At 32.5% G+C, this 18,252-nt stretch overlaps 1 protein-coding gene and 1 long non-coding RNA gene across 11 annotated transcripts in view; both read right to left on the minus strand.

The window, feature by feature from the left end:
• The window catches only part of LOC125059686 (obscurin), a 119,780-nt gene that overhangs the window by 62,670 nt on the left and 38,858 nt on the right, over positions 1-18,252 (minus strand). For all 9 annotated transcript variants that reach the window (XM_047664230.1, XM_047664229.1, XM_047664224.1 and 6 more), the window contains 3 exons: positions 9,733-9,861; positions 1,829-1,999; positions 940-1,105 (listed from right to left, as the gene is read on the minus strand). In XM_047664230.1, the coding sequence (XP_047520186.1) occupies positions 940-1,105; positions 1,829-1,999; positions 9,733-9,861 (466 nt within the window). The remainder of the gene's footprint in view (positions 1-939; positions 1,106-1,828; positions 2,000-9,732; positions 9,862-18,252) is intronic.
• On the minus strand, positions 7,575-8,263 carry LOC125059711. Of its 2 annotated transcripts, XR_007118717.1 has the most exons (3): positions 8,052-8,263; positions 7,888-7,971; positions 7,575-7,815 (listed from the first exon to the last, which is right to left on the minus strand). It is a non-coding gene; the product is annotated as an uncharacterized LOC125059711 (long non-coding RNA). The 2 variants fall into 2 exon arrangements; XR_007118716.1 differs by having other exon boundaries at positions 7,888-8,263.

Raw genomic sequence — 18,252 nt, forward strand, 5'->3', positions numbered from 1 at the left:
GAAGGGGATTGACAGTGATCCGTGAAAAGCACGCCAACTATTCTAATCTTTGGCGATTTGCCGACCTGACGTGGCGCCATTTAACATTATTTTTTAACTGACTGGTAACGTTATTATTACGCTTAGACTCAGTGCCGTGCAAATAACATCACCCCGAGTTTCACAGCAAGTTTATCATGACTTACACTTATTGTTTGGCTAAATAATAGCCATTTTACAAATGAGACATTTAAGGGGAATTGTTTGAAGTTAAAGAGGGTTTTACTAATGAGTAAACTTTAAAGAAAAAAAAAACTTATTTATTTATTTCATGTCTATAACTTAAACAATTATCGATTAGTATATGTTTCCTAGTTAAAGATATAAGTTTATTTAGAGAAGAAATAATAATATTAGTAACGCCATCTATTAGAACTTTATCAAAGCAACAAAGACTCTATAAACGAACATCTGTTTGGCTTTAACTAGTTTCGATGTTTGTCACTAGATGGCGAAGTATTAAAGAAAACGATAAAGACTTAAGAACAGCTATTCATAGATGGCGCTATGTAGACCACCAGATATATTTTCAAGACGATTTGGCGACGGCGTTTATCCACGTAGATATAATATGGCTCAGTCACACTGCCAGAATGCTCGCATATGCGTTGCTGGCTTTCTATGAATCGGTACACTCTTTTCTTAATGAACCCTTAATCAATAGGTTCAGAAATAATTTATAAAACCAAACTGTACGCAGGCATAGGCACGTGATCATGTCCATAACTCTCATCAAGTCATCACCATCTCATCATCAAGATCAGGCGATCGATACATCTGCTTGTTCAAACACCGCCCACTTACGGAATCATTGTAATTTCGTAGTAAAATTGCTTATAGTATTAACTATTATGAAACCCGATCCCAATAATATAATAATAATAAAACAATGTCACTTACCTGAAAGTACTTCTTGATAACAGGATGTGCGCTTAAAAGCTGCTGGGCTTTGGGTTCGTCCCTGCAGTAAGCCACGTGTTTGTCGAACTCTCTCTCCATACGCAATAATGCTCTTCCCAACATACGAGGATCTGCCGCGTAGTACTTTATGCCTTCTAGCAGAGATCTGCAATAAATAACTTTTAAAAATACCTTATACCGTACCGATTTTCTGTGCAAGATATTCAAACTCAAAATATCTTTATTCATATAGGTAAATAAGTACACTTATGAACGTCAAAAAGTTAAATTAATTGTAAACTAGCCGTTTCCCGCCCGCTTTGCTGGGCGAATTAAAATAGGAAATTTCATTTTTTTTTTCATATTTTTATTCTTCTTCTTTTTAACTTCCCGCTAAGAAAATTGAAAATTTTCGAAAATCGTCTTTTTAACAGATGTTGACGTTTTTGTTTGTATGTAAAAATTTTCATAAAAGTAAAACAGCAATAAAAAAATGAAGGAACGTTGGAATTTAAAAAATAAATAGCCATAAACCATCTAGGAAAAATTTCGCATCGAAGCAGTTTCATGTCGATACGATCAGTGGTTTAGGCGTGAAGGAGCCTCAAACGAAGACCATTTTTCTTATATATATATAGATATATTTACATATACTACCAGTTCGCAAGTCAAGGGCGTAGAGCGGGCAAGAAGAACTGGCAAGAAACTTTCCGCCACTCTTTATAATCGCTAATATATATGCTGGTCTCCTCACGACAGTGCCACTGTTACACTGCCAGTGTTAATTGGGCATATAGAAAGACACTTTTAATGTACAGTAACACTATCTACTTGATTTATTTTAATAGTATACAAAAATAAAATTCTTACGTCCTAAAAGAATACATACGTATTATGAAATTCGCAGATCTGTTTAAAATTAGAGAACAGAAACTCTCGGCTTTCGAAGACAGGTTTGGGCGTGGTCGTCTTGTCCATCGGCCTCATGTACTGACTGACGACTTGTTGCATATCCCTTCCAAACTCCTCTTCGGTCTCTATGAGTTCACGAATCACAGCCCTGGAATAAGAGAAAAGTGGAAATACAGATTTGTTTCCTATAACTATCTAGGCGTTCTTTGTCGTATACTACATTTAAGATATCTTGACCTTCAAGATATCTTATATCATATGTATATAGTATTAGAAAAAGATCAAGAAGATACGTTCACCATTGAGTAACACAATTTTTTTAATAAAATCTATTTTAATAATTACCCATTTTTCATTTTGTAAACGTTTTTTTATTACTCATGAAGGTAAAAGTAAAGATTAGTAAAATGCCATTTTTTATTATCCAAGACCGGGACGGGAGGTCATAAATGTTATCGAAAAATTGTAATGTTAAATACATTTATAATATTATTTTATAAAATGAAAAAAATTGGTAACATTCGTATGTTAATTTTTTTAAAGTTCTATTTGTATTACAAAGCTTAGATTGTGTCGTCTAAAAATATGATCCTAAATTAAAAATACACCATGTACACCAAATATAGATTCATATTTAATACAGTCAAAATCTGTTATAACATCGAAGGGACTACTCATATTTGGTCGTAAACGTCGATAGTCGTAACAGCCGATGACGTTGTTATTAAGAATCTAATACAATAGAATTCAGCCGGGATCTTGGATTTTGGTCAATATAACCGGTATGTTGTCCTAAACGATGTCGTCGTAAACGTTTTAGACTGTATTAAAATATTGATCAATAGTTAATTATTTTAATTTAATTAGACACACATTAATCAAATTGATTGATTTACAACGTTTCCTGACACAATCTTAGCGTTAACGAGACAAGTGGCTAGTAATTGTGTGAACTTGATGCATTGAGTGTCAGCATACTTCCCGCACATTTTGGCTTGGATTGCTGGAAGTCTGAAATTGGCAATAGGGCAACCTTGTTTCATTTGGGACGGTATTCCAATACAAAAATAAGCCCCGCCCCATCTATCAAAGTATTCATCAACTTTTAAAGCTACTGTTGGTGTTTTAGCGTACTGCAGAATAGATTCCCGGGTCTTCCCAGGGAGATACGACCTCCAATTGTTTAATGAAATACTCCTCCCTCAAAGGCCGGGAACGCACCCACTAAAATGGGCGTCCCATAGACTCGTTTGCCCCTTTATTCTTAAAGAAAAAGTGTTTTGTTCCTATGTATATTTTGACTAATGTCAAACAAAATGTATAAGATGATTTTTTTTGTAATATAGTCTGCTTTCGCCTTGCTTAAAATATATAGAATTTGATCCACAGTTCTGATGCCCAGACATTCTTGACAAGTGTAACTAGCCAGAAGTATATATTTTGGACACGGATATGCTCCAATATTGGCACGGGAGACGTCTATGCTTATCTTGGACACTTTCACTTTTATACCTACTTATAGAATTTCATTCAAACTGCGCACTAAATAAATGCCAGCAAGATGACTGTTACATGGCAGCTAATGACTAATATTTATAAAATATCCAGGTGTAATTTATATGCTTTTTAATGGTAATAAACACGCTTTATGACCGTCTTAATGGGGACAAGGAAAGACGTTGCGCAAGATTTAAATGCGCCTAAGATGCAGGGCAAAGATTTCAATGACGTCACTCGAGATCAAGATTATTTCTTCTATATTATATATTGTTCAAAGGCAATATCACTCCAAGAGTGCTACACTCGCTACGGTGAAAGAAAACAAAGTGTGTGAAAACTGTCATATATTGTTGATTACTGCGTGTGTTAACTGAACAGCTATAAACAAGAATTTAATAGATAAGATCTTTTGCTTGATGCTGTGAGGATTCTAAAGCGACGGCGATTTTCTTATTGTGTCAATCAATTAAAATCGGTTTATTATACGCCATCCGTTCCCAAAACTACAAGGAGGCCTTCTTGTATGTACAAGAGATAAATTGTAAAAGGAATCCATTTTACTTTAAAAAACACATTGTTTCTTAGACATTTTTGAAATATTTGGATGGTAGTAGGGAAAATAATTGGGTTTCACAAGTTATGTACACGTTGTAAAAAAATAGTATTCAAGACAAAATAAATTCTAGGCGTATATATATTATTTTTGAAATTCAGACGGAAGCCAGACATTTGGTTCCAGACTTTAATAGTGGTGGTCCTTAAAACCCACGAACAGGGTCCACAAGATTAATGATAGATATCTCAATGCTTGCTTTACAGCCCGAGTTGGTTTTAAATGGCATTGTCGCTATGTTAAGTGCTAGTCGTAAACTTTCAGTGAGCACCTGGTGAGTGTTGATGCATTTCTAAATGCATCCTTTGCCAAAGTGCGTTATATGTGGAATTCATATCTGTGGAAGATTTTACTGAGTTATTTAATGATAAATAATATAAATGAGGAATATATAATGAAAAGAGCCCTAGATGGATAGGAGAATGGAGTATCCATTGGTGGAATAAAAATCAGCAACAGAAGCTAGCTAGCTAGCTATGCCGAAGATACCACCCTCTTGGCATCAAATGAATTTGGTTTACCCGAACTAATTCAGAGAGTGCAAACAGAAAGTGAAAAGTTTGGACCACACATCAATAAATCCAAAGCTAAAGTGATGATAATCAATAGATCAGGAAAACTCAACGCGCTGGTGAACTGAAAGATCTAAAAATAGTGGGCGAGTTTATATACCTCGGTTCCCTGATTCAGTCAAGGGGGAAGCGAAAAAGAACCCAGATGACCAAAGACGCAATGACAAAACCGTTGTGTTTATGGAAGGACCGGAATATTTCCTTAAAAACAAAGAAGGTTGGTTCTCTGGTATTTCCGATTTCCTTTATAGCTTTATTCCTGAATCCTGGACAATACGGACATCTGAAAGGAGAAAAATCGATGCTCTGGAAATGTGGTGTTGGAGGCGGATGCTCTGGATTCCCTGCACAGCAAAGGAAACAAATGTGTCTATCATAAGACGGTTACAAGTAAAACTTTGTTACCAACGCATCCTGAGGACATGTATCACGCAGAGATCTAGAAAGCCTAGAAAAACTCATCAGGCAGAATGAAGGGCACCAGACCTCGAGTCCGATCCCCTACTCGCCGGACCGATCATGTACAGGCCATTACTGGTCTTACTATCACCCAGGCGCAGAGGCCGAAGACAGGGGAGAGTGGAGTAAGTTGTGCACCACACGACCTTCAGAAATGAATGCGACTGAAGTAGAAGAATATATTGTGTTCATACTATTCAATGTCAAGTTCGGTCATTCACAATCGCTAAGCTTCTTGAAATTGACACAAAGTTTCCGTTTACAGATTTCAAGAATGAAATCTGAGAACAGCCAAGACAGTCGAGTTTTATATTTCCGACTTTTCCACGAAACTTTTTTGATTATTTATTAAACTAAACCAACTAATTACTAAGTTAGTATTTAAATAATATAAATAATTATAACTTTTCGTATTATATGTAATTTTTAGAAATAAACCATATTTTTTTAATGAGATGATTTTTAGATAAATATTTTACTTCTATGTATTTTATTTCTGTTTGGGTTCTCTGGAAGAAATTCCTGCCTGAACAGGACTAAAATACCATTAAGCATAGTAAATAAAATAAAATTGTTAATTTTAAAAATGATTTTTGTTTGTTTAGCTAAATTTGTTAGTTTTATTTGTTGATGTATGCATTGCAACCATTTGCAATGCAGTAGGAAAAGTCAGGCTAATACAAAGAAACATCAACAGTCGCATTTTCCGGTAAATAAACGCATTAGCCTGCATTTGAATGTTATTTTAATAAATTTACTAAAACGAAAGCGGGTTGAGAGCTACCATATTGTCGCGAATTAATGCCCGATGAGAGTTTTATTTTCGCACCCTTAATAAGCCGCTTAAGGCTCACGAGAGACGGGAATTTCAAAGTAATGTATTATTATGTATGTCAATCAAGTCGTTATATCTTAATAATTAAAGTTATACGAGTATATCTATGGTATGCTTGATATTCTCGCTTAACAGTTCTTTTGTTTTAAGTTTTAAACTATTAATAACTGATTTAAGTATAAATACAACTATGTAAAAGTGCATTAAAGACAAATTTGCACGCCATTATGTGTGGCAAAATATGCGAACTTCGATTTAACCACCATAACATTTTTGCAAATAAATTATTATTATCGGTAGAATATTGGTATCATAAATTGTAAGTCGAAATGAAATTTAAAGTTTCTATCCCTTGTGACTTAAGCTCCATTTTCTTGGCGTTCATTTCGTTTTTATACTTTTATCAGAATTTAAAAAAAAATTAGCACCGACACGAATGTAAAAGCGAAGACATAAATATACTTTCTATAGATTACATATTTGCTCCTTTATATTGAGCGAATATTGAGGTCGCTTTTTTATTATCTTTACATAAAAAATCTGATGTAAGGCAGGCCTTATTCACACATGGGAATCGTAAACACGATTATCACCATTAGCCTCAGTTCCGTGATGTGAAACCGCACTTGCCATAAAACATTTAATAAAACTTGAAAATGTATAAATATTTTTGTGTAGTACTGATTCGGAGAAACAGTTGTGACTTTTTAAAGGTAGTAGAAGATAGCAAGTAAACTTGTACTTGTTTTATGTTTATTTTTAATATACCTAACAAATTCTACAAAATATATGAATGAAATGCACAACAGTGAAACTTCTTTGGCAAACTAATTTTTAAGTCTTCTTCATCTTTATACATATCTAAAACTTTGGATTTCCGAGGCTTAGAGGGAGGGAAAAATGGGGATATATTAGGAATTTAACTGTCATTAAAATATTAACGGTCTTACTAATAAAGATTTATGCACATCGTATAAGCCTGTTATAAGAAAAATGTTACTAATAATGTCTGAATTGACAAGGTTGATGTATACTGCTGTTATAACAAGTGTCTGGTTTGTATGAAGACTTGTACAATGCTTATACAACGCAGAGGCCTAGTTTAACGGGTGTATAAGACAAAAATTGCGTAATTTCATCTGATTTCGCGTTTGACAGCATTTTTTGACTGTTTAGTTCAAGGAAAGATTTAAGTTAGTAGATATTTGTGTTTGTTGAAAATAGATTTTATAGATCAAATAGAAGATTTAGATAATATTGATATGCAGCTAATACATACGATTGAAGATTTGCCGCCTCCAAGGAAAGTCAAAGAACATACCAAACTCGGTGCAATCCGTTATTACTTTCGCATGGCGATTTCAAAACAAAATACCGCTTTTCAAAGAAGTATGTTATGAAGATCTGTGACAGAGTGCGAGCTGATGTCGAAAAGAGTACTAGAGGTGGAGGGTTTTCGATTTAGGTGTCTTCTTCATGGCTTCTCAGTGTCATTAGAAAATGCCAAATTATATATAGTAGCACTGGCAATCCTCCACAATATTGCTATTGATATCAAAGAAGACCTGGATGTTACGTTTGATGACACTGAGAATGCTCCAGAAGAACCAAGGCCAACCTAGACGCCCCCAAGCAATCTGGCTAGACAAGCTGCTAGAGCTGCTTTTATTGAAACATATTTTTAAGGCTGTTTTATTTACATAGGTGTGGATAGTTAAGGACTTGAAATAAATAAAAAGTTATATTTCATTTAAAACGGGGGTTTTATTTTTTTTATAAGTATATAATTATTTATTTAATTGCTGCTGTAACAATTTGAGCCTTAGAAGATGCTTCTGTCTAGCCCTTTCGTGAGCTTCGGCGAGTCGCTTCTGTTTGAGCTCATGTGTTTCAGCCATCTGCCTTTGTTTTGTTTCGTGCTCTTCCTGGAAACACTGGAACACTACCGTGTTGCGGAGTTTGGCACTTTCCACTATTTGAGATGCCTAAAAAATTTAAGTATGATCGTTGAGGGATTTTGAATGAAATAGTCCTTTCTCTATCACATTGATACTAACCTCTTCTAACTTTTGTACTGCAGAACGCGGCTTTTTATGTAAAATTCTAGTCCTCTTTGTCTGAGGTTTTGGAGTTTCTATTAGCTGCAAATAATAAAATGTTATTAGTATATTGAGTAAATGTGTATATAATTGCTTTGGTTGATAAAATAAATACAACTTACATTAGAATTATGAGTCGTATCAAAATTATTAAATCAAACGTCAATCAAACACGGCGGGTTGCCAGGGTAACAATAAATAAGGGTCGTTTTGTTATTCAACCAATACACATCGATTATTGGTCAAAGAGGAGTTTATGCCCTGTACAAGCTCTATTCACTGAATTACTATCACCTTGTCATAACGCATGTATAGTGATTTTTTATTAGTAAGACCGTAAGTGTCGAAAATTAATACAAATTTTAAATTTATTTCTTCGATAATAAAAACACGTGGCATTTTAATTTACAATTCGTCATTTGAGATCTCAATAAATTATTTTGCACAAAATATAAAATACTAATATTTCATAAATTCTCTTAACGAAATTTTAATTTTAAAAATAGAATTTCTATAAGGTAATTCGCCCTTCTCACTCTCTATCAATCGGTCTCATACGCTCTCTCCCTTTTCTTCGACAAAAACGCTGCAAATCTTCGTGACGTAATAATAATATTATTATTATTGCGATTAATACGTAAAAAAATTACCCTCATGCGCCTAAAGAAGTTTCACTTCAATAATAATAATCACAATCAGTGTGTATGAATGCAAACAGATCTTTATATTTTTTTAATTTAAACAGTTATTAGAAAAACATATTCTGAAAAGGGCACATATTATTCGATGCAATACTAACGTTAACGAATTACATAGGATCGGACCTTTTTTTTATTGTCCGTTGAGTGACAAAAGTTCTATTTATTTGCTTATAGTGGTTAGTTAATTTTAAGTAGGAATTTGTGTTTTGTATAAATAAAAATAATAATATAGAGAACCATTAGTGGTAAATCTAAAAGTCAGGTGAAAATTTAACACAAAATTGTAATAAAAAGAAAAATCCCTAATACATCAGATATTATGTAAATACTATTTATTTCACCAATTTATGAGCCAACAAATATGCAAACAAGTCCTAAAATTTTTAATCAAAATATCGTTATAGTTGGTCAAAACGTCCATAACGTGACAGGTTAATATGCTATTGAAGATATATAGAGGAGAACATTGTAGAAACTATCATTTGAAGATAGCGTAAAATATTGGAGAAAATAACGATATTTTCGTAAAGAAGTTTTAAATTAAATTTACTTAATTTTACAAAGTATATCTTCAAATTATACATTTTCAGACATTAACATCTATCTGTTTCCAGATACATCCGGGTTGCTATGATTTCCGGCACACAACAAATCTTCCAAATTTATTTAGCTTATAAATACTACACATATATGTCGCGAATATTTCTATAAGAACACTAACTGACCCGACAAACCTTTTTTTACCACGTATATTATTTCTAAGAAACATTGTTTTAGTTCATAATAAGAATAACTGCTTTAATAAAAAAATATGGGTTTATCGTAGAGGGGTGAAAATTAAGGTTTGTATGTATTTTTGTATGTTGTATCATAAAAAAAAAAAAAAAAAAAATAGTCTAAAAAATAAAAAAAATTTTTGGGATGGACCCCTTATCACTTAAGAGGTTGAAAGATAGATAGTAGCCGATTCTCAGAATTACTGAATATGCAAAAAATTCATAAGAATCGGTCGAGCCGTTTCGGAGGAGTATGGGAATACGAATACGAACATTGTGACACGAGAATTTTATACATTAGATATGGCAGACACAAAAGTACTCACTGTCGTCTAGCAGCGAGCGCCGTCATATCCCTCTCTGGTTCCTTCTCTCGAAGAACATGGGCCGGCACGTAGCCCTGACGTGAGCTGAGTTCGTCGCCTTGAACGTCTTCTAGGACACGGACCAGCCATCTGGAAAGGATTTTATATTTTATTTTGATGTACGCTTAATTGGTACGGTTTATTGATTTCCAGATAAGACATAAAATTATAACCTTTATGTAGTATATTGTGAGCTTTGACTAACTTGAAATGTCTACATATAAACCAACTATATAAATAAATGGTTTGGTACATTTTCTTAGCCACCTACAGACACTGATCAATATATTATGTATACATATGCTATTAGGGTAGAATATAAAGTTAGAATTAAATTTTAATTAAACCCGTGATACTTGTTCACGTCGAAACATGAACTTTTTTTTCACTATGTTTTACATCGTGTTGAGCAATGTTGGCCTAGTGGCTTCAGCGTGCCCCTCTCATGCCTGAGGTCGTAGGTTCGATCCCCAGCTGTGCACCAATGGACTTTCTTACTATGTGCGCATTTAACATTTGCTCGAACGCTGAACGAAAACATAGTGAGGAAACCGACATGTCTTAGACCCAAAAAGTGTGTCAGGCACTGGAGGCTGATCACCTACTTGCTTATTAGATTTAAAAATGATAATAAAACAGATTCAGAAATCTGAGGCCCAGACCTAAAGAGGTTGAAGCGCCACTGGTTTATTAATTTTTTATTTTTACATCGTGTAGATATTATTATACACATAAACTTTCCTCGTTTTTTATTATACGTAAAGAAGACATTGAGTGTTTGTGTACGGCACGATTTATTACAGGGAAATGCAGCTAGTCATAAAGAAATTATGTTCTGTCATTTTGAGTCGAGTAAAATCACTGCAGAATAAATTTTATTTTCGTCCAACACATGTAGGACAAAGACCCGCGTATTATGAGTGATTACTTTATTATTAGCGCGGCGAGTGTACTAGTTTCTTATTTGAGTGAAATAAAATCATTTATACATTTTATGATGTTTTAGTAATAGATTAAACATTGTAAGAATTATGGGACTGAAAGAAAAGTAACTTCTGGTAATGTAAGTGACCATGGACGGTATCATTTAATATCAGGTGAGCCTCCAGTCCGCCTCCAGTTACATAAAAAAAGGTTAAGTTACGAAAATAACATAATTTATGAAAAGTATATTAATTTTATACATCGCATATGATTTTTATGGTTTTTTGACAGCTACAAGTACCCCAGCAGGTAAGAAACCAATGCAGATAAACTATAAAGATAAAATAAAATTTAATAAAGATAAAATAACCGTACAGTCGTAAATTTTCCACTCGTTTTCCACAACAACAAAGTGAAGTATTGTGATCCATTTTTGGCCAAGTCATTACTTTCTGGAGAAGAAATCTTAGTACAAATTATTATGAGAGCTAAGCGGTTTCGTAAAGGTACGTATTAATTTAAAAAATAGTGTTCCACCTCTGGTGAGTTGTGTGAACCCAACCAAAAGACAGGATAATCTATCGGCTGTTCTCTCACATTACAGGTGATATTTCAGTGTCAGCAAAGACGTTTCTCGAACCCAAAGATGCCTTGTTAAGTAGAGCGATCACTGACTCTTTGAAAAAGCTTAATTGGGCTCACCGTTAGTTTTAGCAAAAAAAAATATGAACGTCAATAAAGAAATACATATTAAATGCGAAATACTTCTAATTTTACATTTACTGCCAGTTCTCAAATCAAGGGCGTACAACGGAAGAGAAGAACTGGCAATAAACTCTCCGCCACTCTATTTAATCCGCAAGTTTTTTGTTTTACAAAATGTTTGTAAGGAGCTGCAACTATAACACCATTCCACATGACATCTTAAGTAATTAATAATAAAAAAAAGCAAAGATTTGTCCTCTTTCAGCAGTAGGTATGGTGTAATAGGAGCACGCACTTACATTTTCGTGGGAACAACACGCATAAACATACTAATAATAATAATATAGCATATACCAACAAATTTTACGTGCAAAACATATTCGCTATTTTGAAATACTCAAAATAGTACCCGATGTCGAATGTCTTTCATCAGCTCCAATATCAACAAACTTTGCGTAATAAGCAATTTTATGTTTTTCTGTATTCAATCAATAGAGCAATACAGCTTCATTAATCACATTTGATTAAAATACACCTGTTTATAAAATATATGCGTTCGTTCGGTCCAAGCTGGCTGGCATTATGGTAATTTAATTATTTTTAATATTTTTGGACTTTGGACGTTGTTTAATTTGATTTAAAATTTGACTTAGGGAGCGTTCACGTATTACGTAACGATTTTTTTGTCCTTTTGTAAAACTACGATGCGGGGCGGGGATTGAATTACGAGTGATTGTTAATATTATTTTCGACTTTCCAGTTCCTTACACCACATAATGGCAACTTTTAGGTGGAAAGAGTCACTGAGTGGTCACGAAACGTTTTACTATTGGGTACAGAAAAACGTTACGGCGCGTAACATGGGGGAGGGGGGGGTCAATAATCTCCAAAAATTGCGTGACGTAATACTTGAACGCTCCCTTAGGAATTAGTAAACTTTTTATTATTTATGCTATTCATTAAGAATTTTTGGGCTAAATCCATCAGGCGTGGCTGAAACGTTTTTATATAAAATAACAAATGTCGGAAATAGAAGTCGGAAATATCAGAAAAAGTTAACATAGGTCTATGAACGCTCTTGGGGTTAAAATCTTTTAAAGTAAGTCAAATCAAAATACAACAAAATTTACACGCTCTTCTTAAATTTCACGTTTTTAAATTGGGAAATCTTTGATTAGCTACTCCTACGTCTGAATTAGATTGAAGTTGTTTGTTTTTACAAATTTACTTTCAACATTGCACACGGAGTCTAATAGAATCACTGATATATGTAACTATATTTTGAGAGATATGTTGCTTTAAATTTGTATATTCTTTATTTATTTACCTACTATACAATTTTAAAAAAACGTCATAACTTTCAATTAATTTTGTACTATTATAATAAAACATTAGGTAAGATATACACTTTTGACCAACGATTCTTAGGTCATAAAATGTTAGAAAATTCTACCATTGCAACAGGGTTAAAACTTGCTATTAATAATATATGTATAGCTCATAAAATAATATATGCTTTAAATTTGAAAAAAAAAACATTTATTTTGTAAACACGATAAAATAAAATACGTTGATTATTATCTGATGAAGATCGACTTGATGCGTCGATTTATATATTACACATTAGGACTAGAATTCTATCTTAATATATTTATCTTTAATTCATACGTATAAGTTGAAATTACAATGTTCATAACCTACAAAGTAAAAATAAAAATAATTAAAAAGAAAATTAAAACAAATTTAAAAAGGTCCCTGTGGCAGTGTACGCTGGCAGCATTTCCTCGCATTATAATTTCATTTTTTATCTTTATTTTGCAGTACCATTTAAAGAATGCAGAAACACCACTTACGCTGACCATTGACGTTAAGTCATAAATTTCGTTTTCTTAAAACAAGCCCAAAGGAGTCCTAATAACTCTTGAAGTCGGCACCGTACGTGTCTGCTGTTATCGAGACGAATTTATCGGAATAACCTACAACTGTCACGCGAGCCGTGTCAGCTTCGGGAATTTTAATTAAACGAAGATTGCATTAAAATAACCTTAACCTAAATTGAAAACGAAATAATTATTTTCATAAATCATAATCGTATTTTCGTGTTAGTTTTAATTTTAATTAGAAACCGAAAAATCTAATAACTTTTCATTTTAAAGTCATTTAAAAAAAAGAGCAAAGATTTGAATATTAGTAACGAATAAACTTAATAACTACTTGAGTGATTTAATTTGTTTTAATAAATTTTACCAATCGAATGTTTCGTCATACTTGATAAGCTAACGTAGGTTTTAAAATAATAACCGGCTGTACTAGCATCTTTATTAGTTAAGTTACAATTACTTATTATTAGTTATATTTATTTTAATATTTAGTTTATTTTAATAGTTTAATTGGTCTACAATTTTAGTGTTAGGTACAAAGTGCGTTAAGTAAGTTAGTAGGTATAATCGAAAGATTACTTTTCCTAAATATCTACTAATATCGCGGACACATATCAGGGTGCAAATTATCATTTTCTATGCAGTTCGCTTTTCTAGTATATGAATATTTTATTAAATAACCTAGATTAAACAGTGAACTTCGTATCACCTACCTATATTTAAGTTAAAACTTCTGAAAGCATCTATAAATACATGACAATCAAGTTACAATTTTTTATTTCTAAAAAGACAAAAATTTTCCCGCTTGCAACAGTTTTTATTGAAAAATTCAATTGTCGTTTTTAGTATTTTTCTTCAATCATTATTAATGTTTCCCACCGTTAAACCATTAAAGCCATTCATGGGTTTTAGCGAGACAAACGAACAATTCATTTTTATAAATTAGAAGATAAGCTACCGTTTATGCCAAAGGTCTACAAACTATCATGTTGATGATATTGAATTTTTTTTTATAATAATACTCTCTACTGCCCTGCCATTGCGACTTTTTTCTATCTCTTACATTTTTACTAAAAAGGTAAAATAGAAATACTCATTCGTGTTACGCGGCTCGCGACATACGCGGTACTCCGGCTACATCGGTATTATTACTATGATTATTACAATATTAATGGGCGAGCCGGGACGCAATTGCTTGCGAGACCCGATCTTTTATTTTTGTGTGCCACCTTTACATTACTTATTAATGATGTATCTTAATTTATATCACAATTATATAAGAAGATAAATATACTATTACAAGAAAAACTTCTATTTAATTTAACAATGATATCTTGAATCCAATGAGTCGTCGGAGAAAATTATTTGAAAGATATAAACGCAAATTATTTAGATTATATATTTAATTTATGTACACGCATAAACCTAAGAAGTAACATATAATATCACTAAATATATACCAATAATGGAACAGGTATATAAGAAAAAAAAATACATTATGTTCTGTATTCTATAAATATTCGTTTAAAAAATATTAAAAACTTAAAGCCGGATTAATTTTTGTTAAGTTCATTGAACGATCAGCCACGTCAATTAACGACATTATCGAACCATGCGACACGAAATAGAGTGCTCATAAACACGTTTACGTTTAATTTAAAACTGTTTAAAAGCTTTTTGCTTGATGTCACATAGTAAAATATATGAGGCATGTTTAAGCAGTGTTGAGCGCCAAATTACTGTTTGTAGGACCATTGATTTTCTCTCTTTTCATTTAATAGAAATTTAGTGATATTATATTTCCAAAATACTACATAGCACTATCTTTAAATAATATTTTTTTTTACATATAAGTACATTAGAATCTCTACACTTTAGAGGCTTAACATTCGCGAGAATTATTATATATATATTACTAAACCAAATGTTATTAATATAGTATCACGTAATAAGAACAATAACAATAAATCGTCTACAGCGTAGGGTCTCTACGCCGTAGAGGGTCATACGTCTGTAGCACAGTTTGTAACAAGGAATTTGCGTTTTTTCTATTTTCAAAGAGTAACAATAAATTAAAATTGAGAAACTAGAGATACTACAAAAAATATAATATATATATTACATCAATCTAATGTATGAAATATGTGTAAAAAAAAGTTGTCCAGTCTAGTATTACTACAAACCATTTTGACGTGTTGTATTTTTCAAAACGTTCATGATGTCACGTATAAAAGCGTCCGGTCCACTTCCACAGTTGGAGTTCATGGAGCAGGGTTAGGAAATGTCGGACAGCGTTGTAAAAACGCCATTAAATTTGTATACATTTCATATATTTGTGATGAAATTTAACCCATTTTATTTGAAATGTAAATATGTGAATTAGCGATTTCTATGTTTACTGATAATAAAAATAAATGTTATTTATATCTTAACATCTAATTTTATAGAAAAAAATTATAATGTTCCTAGGAAATTACATTTAAATTTTATACGCCTTGCGCCCGGTTCTAAAGGCAACTAACTATTGTTACAAGATAGATAGATACTCGTATATTGTTATTAGACTTAGACTTTTCAAATGTTAGTTAAAAATTAAATCAACTCCGCTATTCCTTTTCTATAGTTATCATGACTTGTATTTTGCATATATATAATCAAGGCGTAAATCTAACATTATATTTAAATCCCAATACGAATCACCAATTCTTCTCGGCGCTTTACGTTTTACCCTTGAGGCAACTCTTAAACAAATAAAATAATAATCATCAAGAAATAGACAAATAGGTATATTTCCTGAAACACATAGTGAATATTTAAATTAGCACAAAATATAATTAGCAACGAAAACAAAGACGCGCCATGAACAAACTCTTACACGACGTCTGGAAATGCCATAACTAGGACACTGGTGAAATTTCATATTCAATTTCTTGGCAAGACAGATCTTTTGTTTAATCTATTGAAATACAGATGTTCTATTTGTCACCAGAATTTTCTTTTCTGGCTTAATACCAGTTATATGTAAAGAATATTAGCTTCACTATTGAATACATGGTAAAGTGAGTCTGACAAAAATAATAATATAACAATAGGCCTTCTTATTTTCTGTTTTACAATAGTTGGTATTCGCTATTATTACAGTAACCAAAAAAAGATTTTTGTTAGTACGTTAGATTAGATTATGTTAGTAATATATATTACTAGCTGACCAGGCAAACGTCGTTTTGCCATGTACCTATATCATTTATTATAAAAAAATAGGGGTTGATCTTAGAGGAGTGAAAGTTAGGGGTTGTATGTATTTTTTAATACTGTATCATAAAAAAATAAATAATAAATAATGTATGTAAAAATTAAAAAAAATAATTTAGGGGTGGACTACCCTTAATATTTAGGGGGATGAAAAATAGATGTTGGCCGATTCTCATAGATACCGGATAAGCACAAAAAATTTCATTAAAATCGGTCAAGCCGTTTCGGAGGAGTATGGCAACGAAAACTGTGACACGAGAATTTTATATATTAGATTTATTTATGATTTAACAGGAACCCCGGTTTGGGTAAAGGCCTCCTCCAAAGGAGCCCATTTTTTTCGGTCTTGTGGAGTGCCAGTTGATATTTTCAGATCATCTTCCCAGCAGTCTAAGGGTCTTCCACCTCTTGCCAGATGGTCCTTTCCATTGGGTAACTCGTTAGGTCCTCTTTCTACTAGACATTCTCGCTACATGGTCAGCCCAATGCCATTTCATTGTCAGTTTTTGAGCAAAAGTTAAAGCGTTAGTAACTTTAGTGACGGCTCTTATTTTTGTGTGTCTTAATTTAGTCCATTTTCTTTATGTCAAAAATACAGATGCATGCCAATGATCAACCATTTGTGCCTTTCAAGTCACAATCGTTGACGGCAATCGAAACTGTTATACGCGATTTGCAACTAAGTAATGTTACTTATTGTAAATGAATTGTAACATTGTGAGAATACATATAAATTTTGATTTTGACGACAGCTATAGCCATTTAATTTGAATTTGTTAGGAAACTAGAACTTTTAAGCTCTTACCTAAATAAAAGATAGAAAAATTGTTTAGAGTTTCCTTTTTATGAATTTTGTTTACGATAGATTTAATATATGAGCAATATTCAGTACAATGACCCAACTGACATTGATTAAGACAACTTTTCCGGGAACAGCGAGTCTATTTGTTACGTTTTGTCCCATTTACAACATCAAAGAGAAATACATACTCATACAATCGTGTCGGGGCTAATAAGCAGGTGATAACAATTTTATAACGTTAGAGCAGTATGATTTGTGGGAATTACTGCGAAATTAGATTTGGAACATTATTTTTAATAATTATGTCACAGGTAATGTGCACTGTGTAGGTGTTTCCGGTACATAAAAATAAATTATTCATATGGTGAACTATTAATAAAAATATTGCGTAAAACTAACATAACAATAGCTAGTAAACATCTCTCCTGCTAAAAAATAAAATATTCCTCAATGTACACTTATGAACGTTAGTAAAATAAATGAATGATTCAACATTTATATTCACTGGCAGTTCTCAAATCAAGGGCGTAGAACGGACGAGAAGAACTGGTACTACTATCCGTCTCTTCTTTAAATCGCCATATTTTTTTTACAAACCGTTTGTAATCACCAACAACCACTACATCCTGCTGTTTATTACATGTTAAAGTAGCTAAATTATTATGATTAAAAATAACCTCAAATATTCTATGGACTGCAATTTGCAAGGCTTGATGAAATTGGTGCATGCACTTATACTACTGCGGGAACAAGACGCAAACAGGTAGTATTAAGACAGAAAATACTTAATACATAGCCATTTATACACCGATCGAAGTACGACCAGTTACTATCACAAATAGCACCGTTCACGGGAAAAACGCAGGGCCAGCTATAGTTATAATACATTTAGTGAAATAGTAATTTAATATGAAAACA

Source organism: Pieris napi, chromosome 20 (assembly GCF_905475465.1).
Source record: "Pieris napi chromosome 20, ilPieNapi1.2, whole genome shotgun sequence".
Taxonomy (NCBI): domain Eukaryota; kingdom Metazoa; phylum Arthropoda; class Insecta; order Lepidoptera; family Pieridae; genus Pieris; species Pieris napi.